The sequence below is a fragment of the Brachyhypopomus gauderio genome, unplaced genomic scaffold, assembly GCF_052324685.1.
Source record: "Brachyhypopomus gauderio isolate BG-103 unplaced genomic scaffold, BGAUD_0.2 sc74, whole genome shotgun sequence".
Taxonomy (NCBI): Eukaryota; Metazoa; Chordata; class Actinopteri; order Gymnotiformes; family Hypopomidae; genus Brachyhypopomus; species Brachyhypopomus gauderio.
Window position 1 is genome coordinate 110,001 of NW_027506895.1, and position 5,953 is coordinate 115,953.

Here is a 5,953-nt window from a genome sequence, read left to right on the forward strand (position 1 = left end):
CTGGCATGCGTCACTTTAGGCAAATGTAACAGGTACTGAAAACTTATTATTGGCTCAAAGCTGGTCACATGCTTCATGTAGGAGGTGCTTGAGCCTTTGACCAAACTGTTTTGGGAAAAGGAGGCTTCAGGCTGTTGATAAACACAAGGCATACACAACTGCTGTTGGGTTAAAAAATATATTTAAATAAGAATTTCAGTACCTTTAACAATTGCACAGACTTTTATTTTGAAATATTATAATGTTTTCTAGCTTTTTGTGAGAAAATGGTTTTAAGAGTACAAGAGATGCATGCAGTAGCTTCACCCGTGTGCTGTATGAAAGGTACGGTGCACCTGCCCTCCAGGACTGCAGGGGTCAGACGGTGGTCTGGGGGCCTCAGCCAGGTTCTGGGGCCAGAGACAAACATGGTAGAGTCCAGTACCTGTGGGGGCTATCTACCTGCAGAGATCATCTCCCACACTGATCTGACACACCTGATGCATTCCATCAGGTTCTGGTGATCCACTCCATCAGGTTCTGGTGATCCACTCCATCAGGACCTGGTGATCCACTCCATCAGGACCATGTGTGTTGAGTTGTGGGAATAACTGATCCTGAGCCATTGCACAATTCTTGTTTCACTGAACATTTTGGGCTAAGTCACCTAGACTTGTTTTGATAAAACCTCTGAGTACGCAGATCACTGATGGAGCCGGTGGAGTGATAGTGACTTCAGTACATCGGTACATAATGGAGTAGTGATTTCGAGACATCACTATTAACCAAGATGCAGTTTTTTTTATTAACATGACTTGTTTGGGCAAACTGGGAGGGTTTCTGTCCTTCACTCCTGCATTATTGGAGTGTGTTAAATAAGTATGTAAAGAGATTTTTATCTTTTCTCTATCACCTTTCTTACAAGTGATAATTTATATATAGATATTAATGTTTATTTTTAATTACACAATGTTGTATAACTGAACCAAGAGGGGTACAAACCCATTTTGTGTGTGTGTGTAGGTTTGACTTCTCTATTTAAATATCAGTTGGATGTGTTTTCTATGGAGAAGAAAATGGCAGAAATTGAATATCTTAGTCCTGGACAGCATGTCTACAACCACAGGACTCAAAACATTAAACACCCAGTGAAGTTAATGGGAATAGTCTCAGTGTCTTAAACTGAGTAAGTGAACGTCTATGAAGGGGAAAATAAGGTACATGATCAAATTTACTTATGCATCACTAAAAGGTTTTATTATAAGATTAGTGCAATGTCATTCTTGATACAAGACATTTCCTTCTCTGTAAACAAAACCTGCTTTTCTGTAATCAGTAAATTGACACTTTAATGTTCTTTTGGGTTAATGCTATAAATGTATTTCATTTCAGTGTTTGCTGATCCTTTTGAGTTCACCAGAGCTTTATTATTTATTGTGTTCAGTTTAACCTCTGTGGGTCTTCTCTCAGTAAAGTGTGTGTTCTGCCTTATTAAGTAAAACACAGCACCTCTTCTTTTCACATTAACTTACCCAAAATATATAGATGCTACTATACATGCCATGCTGTATACATATTAGTATACATATTATGTGTCTGTTTACCTGTTGGAGTTCAGATTTCACTCCACGTTTAACCACTGTACAGCAATTACGTATTGAACCAGCAGGCAGACCTGTTCTCTGGAATTATTAAATAATCTTATTAAATTTAATTAAATTAAATTATAAGAACTATTTTATTAAAACTACACATCCTGTTTTGCAACATCAATAAAGTTGATGTTCAAATGCAATTATATAGGAGACTGGGCTCAACACTTTTAGAGGGCATTTCAGCTTAAAGGTATCACCTTACACTAACCAGTTACCACTGTAAAGTACCTTAGTGCATATTAAAAGAGACTTCAGATCAGTACAAGCTGTGCACAGGCAAGAGTGACCCATCTTTTATTCTCTGAAGTATCTTTGTCCTCAGGCTTTGATTAGCCACTTCGTGCCACCTGTAACTCTCACTCTCCAATGGTGGTGGACAGCTGAGATCAGTACCCTCCTCCTCCTCCAAATGTTCCAGTGTCGCAAGCGTGTTGAAGCAGATCCCGTCCGTCTTTCCGGGCACTCTCCCGCAGTGCTGCACACCTAACACCCCGCGGACGTTGGCAGTTACCCTCAAGCAGGAGGAGGGCATGCACTCCTGAAGCAGTCCGAGTCCTGCCCACGCGACCGTGTGCGTTTTCGCTGTGATCACTACGGGAAGGTGGGGACGTGTCCCCGTCTCACCGTCGTCGGCACGGTCTCTTAGCAGCAGCCATAGACGTCCCTCGTCACCCTGTCCGTGGCTGGAAGACACGAAGGTGAACAGTAGCCTTTGACAGACGACGTGGCAGGGCAGGTTGATGGGGAGGGATACGGGGAACCAAGACTTCTGACGATATTTTACGCCAGCGTCTATAAGCGCAAGGATGTCAGGGCTCCGGAGAGGAAGAGGACTCTCTCTGTCCCACCACAGAGCCTGAAGTGACTCCGAGTCGGCCTCAGCAGGTGTCTTTAGACTGCCCCCTGGTGGAAGGAAGGAGGAATGATTGGTTAATGGACTAATCAGTGCAGCACAACTTGGTCTTCAGGGACCCCCACAGGGGCCGCACTTCTGTCTTCACTACAACAAATTAAGTGGAAAAATACTTTAAAACAAGATGATTTATTACAGCAGAAACAGATCAAATTAATTTGAAGAAAAGGTTTGTTCTGAACAATTCAGATTCAACAAAGATTATGCCGTGTGTTTTGATTTGATTCAAGTTGCTACATTCTGTAGCCTATTGTACATATTCATAAAGTGTTTCTCTAATCTATTTTGGCCCATCAGAACTATCCAACCGGTTTCACAAGGCTCAACATCCAAATTTTTTATTTTATATTTTTCCTTGATGTCTTTTTATAAGTTCTGTGTCTTCATGTATCAAAACCAGTCATAGTTCATTTTCCACAGCAGTGTTCCAACATTTCTTTGTCCTTTAGAATGAATCATGATGGTTCTGTTACCTGATACCTGTTTAAGACAGGTATAAGATTAATGAGCTGTGTGCAGACTGGCTGCATAATATGTTGTTTAAACGCACTCAGAGCTGAAACAGCTCACACCTGAGAACCGACATGATTTTAAACTATTAATTAATTAAAATATAATTCAATTATTATTTGATAACGATCATTGTAGCACATTTTCTGACCTGTGACTTCGGCGAGGAAGGCAAATCGGATCCACTGTGGTCCACGTTCCTGCACAAGCAGCATGGTGATTGGCTGACAGTCTAAGCCCGCCTCTTCTCTGACTTCTCTCTGAAGAGCCTCAGTAATGCTCTCTCCTTCCTCCATACGCCCTGCAGGGAGGTACCAGCGACCATAACACTCCTTCTTCACCTCCTGCACCATCAGCACCTCCTCCTACAATACACACACACACACACACACACACACACACAGGGTTAAGATACAGTTGTGAGAAAACACATGTCTACACTTTGCATGGCTCTTGAAATGTGCTACGATGATTGTTATCTAATAATTAAATTATATTTAAATTAATTATGAATTAAAAATAATTTAAGTTCTCATGTGTTGTTTCAGCTCTGAGTGTGTTTAAATAGCACACTGGGCAGCCAGTCTGCACACAGCTCATTAATCTTATACCTGTCTTAAACAGGTATCAGGTAACAGAACCAACATGATTAATTCTGAAGGACAAAGAAATGTTGGAACATTGCTGTGGAAAATGAACTATGACTGGTTTTGGAACATGAAGACACACAGAACTTGTAAGAGGACATCAAGGAAAAATATAAAATAAAAAATTAGGATGTTGAGCCTTGTAGAACCAGTCGGATAGTTCTGATGGGCCAAAATAGATTAAAGAAACCTTTTATGAAGGCTACAGAATGTAGCAACTTGAATCAAATCAAAATTTTGACAGATTTGACAATCATCAAGTCTCTTTAATGTAGGCTACAACTTGAATCAAATCAAAATTTTGACAGATTTGACAGTCATCAAGTCTCTTTAATGTAGGCTACACCCACGGATGTAATGGGGGGGGTGGGTATTTTAATTGTAGATAACATGTTATTTTAAATGTACTGCTGTCACCTCTGCAAAAGGTGCACAGTTTAAAACCTATTGAAATTCTTAGATTAAAACTAACCACCACAAATAGACAAGAGGTAGAAATACCCATATTTGAGTTGTAGGTTATTGTTTAAGATGCCCTTAATATATAAGAACTTGTTTTATGGTCTTATGATGCACCGTTTATAAGCTATTGAAATTATAAGATTAAAACTCACCACCACAAATAGACAAGAGGTAAAAATACACATATAAGCGTTGTATGTTGTTGTTTAGGATGCCCTTAATATATAAGAACTTGTTTGGTGGTCTTATGATGGACTATTTAAAAGGTATTGAAATAATAAGACAACAATGGACTACAACAAATATATAAAAGCTATGAATACCCATCTCTGATGTATAGATTGTTATTTAAGATGCACGTTGTGTAATACAACTTGTTTGGTGGCCTTTTGCTGGACCATTGAAAAGCTACTGAAATTATTGAAAAAAAATAGAGTGCGCAGTGCTCTGGGGCCTTTACTACCACCACTTGCATCCGTGTTAATGTAATTTGTAGACGGTGCCTTAGACGTTGTCGCGGTCACAAAAGTACATTTTAAATAAAATATTGTCTACAACTTAAAAAATGTCTATTCCTGGTGTAAACAAAGTTGTAGGTATTTGTTTTGTTTGCCTGAAATGAGAATTTGCACAATTTGGCACTTTTGCTGATACTGTCTTAAAATTATTGAAGAAAGAATTCCGAATATGCGAACGCGAAACCAACTTTACCGCAGTCACGGCTACACCTGCATCTGAACAGGTTCCCAGAAGCTTTAACGATTTCTTCTTGGACAACGTCAGCAGAAGTCGCCATTACAAGGTTTTTAAAAAGGTTAAAAGAAAGACTTGCTTCGCAATCACTAGTTGTCATGATCAAGTGTTTATGTGTGTTCGACGTGTGAAGTGGCGCGTAAACCCTCAGAACCGGAAACCTTTGCTCGCTCCTCCATTAGACCTGAAACGGGACGGCAGGAAAACCAGAACCCCTGACCCAAGTCGACATGACAGTCTCTCGCACAACCTTACTCACTTACTCACTCATTCACCTTTGCGCTGAAGATAACGGCACCGACCACGTAGCATGCGGTCTTCCTCAGGGCGACGGCCCGTTCAGAGAACGAACCAAACCCGGGGACATCTAGTCCCTCTCCGTTCAGCATCAGCCTCACGTCTTCCTCCAAGTCTTCGGACGTCGAGTCCATTCCTGTTATAGCAGAGGCGATAACTTGGTATAAAATCACTGTAAACTCCTGTCTTATCACAAAATATGCTAAAACAAATACAACACTATCTGCTCGGGATGATTACGTTGTGGCACAAGGAACAGTGTGGACATTTTACACAGCTATTGGCCGACAGAGTAAGGGATCTACTGACAGTTACATACTGGCTTTACACAACTCAAGAGTTTTTTCTTTTCCATTTGATATCCTGTATAGGTAGCTAGCTACGTCGTTTATCACGTATGTTATTAATATGAATTATGAGTAACTGTGTTTTTTCCAAACACCAAACTATAGTCAATGTTAGGAATACAATCAAATTTAATTTGGAATTTTTTGACAACCCCTCTTCTCAAACAAATAATGCAACTGTAACTGGCCGAAATGTTAGATACTACTTATTGTAGTCGTTTTCCTATGGCGACGAAAAGTACATTATAGCTTATATCATAAATTGGTACAAATTGTATTCACGTTCGTCAGTGGATTACAATGAAGAATCTAGAGCGATCAAAGAGAACGTCGCGCGGACTGCGTTCTAGAGTGGGTTGGGTTAAACATGCAACACCATTCGTTGACGCA

General features: G+C 40.2%; 2 protein-coding genes across 6 annotated transcripts in view; one reads left to right on the forward strand and one right to left on the reverse strand.

Moving 5' to 3' along the window:
* The window catches only part of fhip2b (FHF complex subunit HOOK interacting protein 2B), a 10,074-nt gene extending 8,604 nt beyond the window's left edge, over positions 1-1,470 (forward strand). For both annotated transcript variants that reach the window (XM_076990301.1, XM_076990302.1), the window contains one exon: positions 1-1,470. This exon is cut by the window's left edge and continues 250 nt beyond it. The gene's annotated coding sequence lies outside the window, so the exon portion shown is untranslated.
* nudt18 (nudix (nucleoside diphosphate linked moiety X)-type motif 18) lies at positions 1,210-5,901 on the reverse strand. 4 transcript variants are annotated; one of them, XM_076990303.1, is made up of 4 exons: positions 5,846-5,901; positions 5,195-5,352; positions 3,209-3,422; positions 1,210-2,537 (listed from the first exon to the last, which is right to left on the reverse strand). In XM_076990303.1, exons 2-4 carry the CDS (start codon positions 5,348-5,350, stop codon positions 1,891-1,893), a joined length of 1,017 nt encoding a protein of 338 aa, XP_076846418.1. In that variant the 5' UTR covers positions 5,351-5,352; positions 5,846-5,901; the 3' UTR covers positions 1,210-1,890. The 4 variants fall into 4 exon arrangements, with proteins under 4 accessions (XP_076846418.1, XP_076846421.1, XP_076846420.1 ...); XM_076990306.1 differs by lacking the exon at positions 5,846-5,901 and having other exon boundaries at positions 5,187-5,324; XM_076990305.1 differs by lacking the exon at positions 5,846-5,901 and having other exon boundaries at positions 5,183-5,317.
* Positions 5,902-5,953: the final 52 nt, after the last annotated feature.

Coding starts and splice junctions, on each gene's coding strand:
- nudt18 (XM_076990303.1), bottom strand. CDS start 5,350: ATGGACTCGACGTCCGAAGACTTGGAGGAAGACGTGAGGCTGATGCTG. Junction 3,423..5,194: donor CCGTTATCTTCAGCGCAAAG/GTGAATGAGTGA, acceptor TGTGTATTGTAG/GAGGAGGTGCTGATGGTGCA. Junction 2,538..3,208: donor CTTCCTCGCCGAAGTCACAG/GTCAGAAAATGT, acceptor TCCTTCCACCAG/GGGGCAGTCTAAAGACACCT.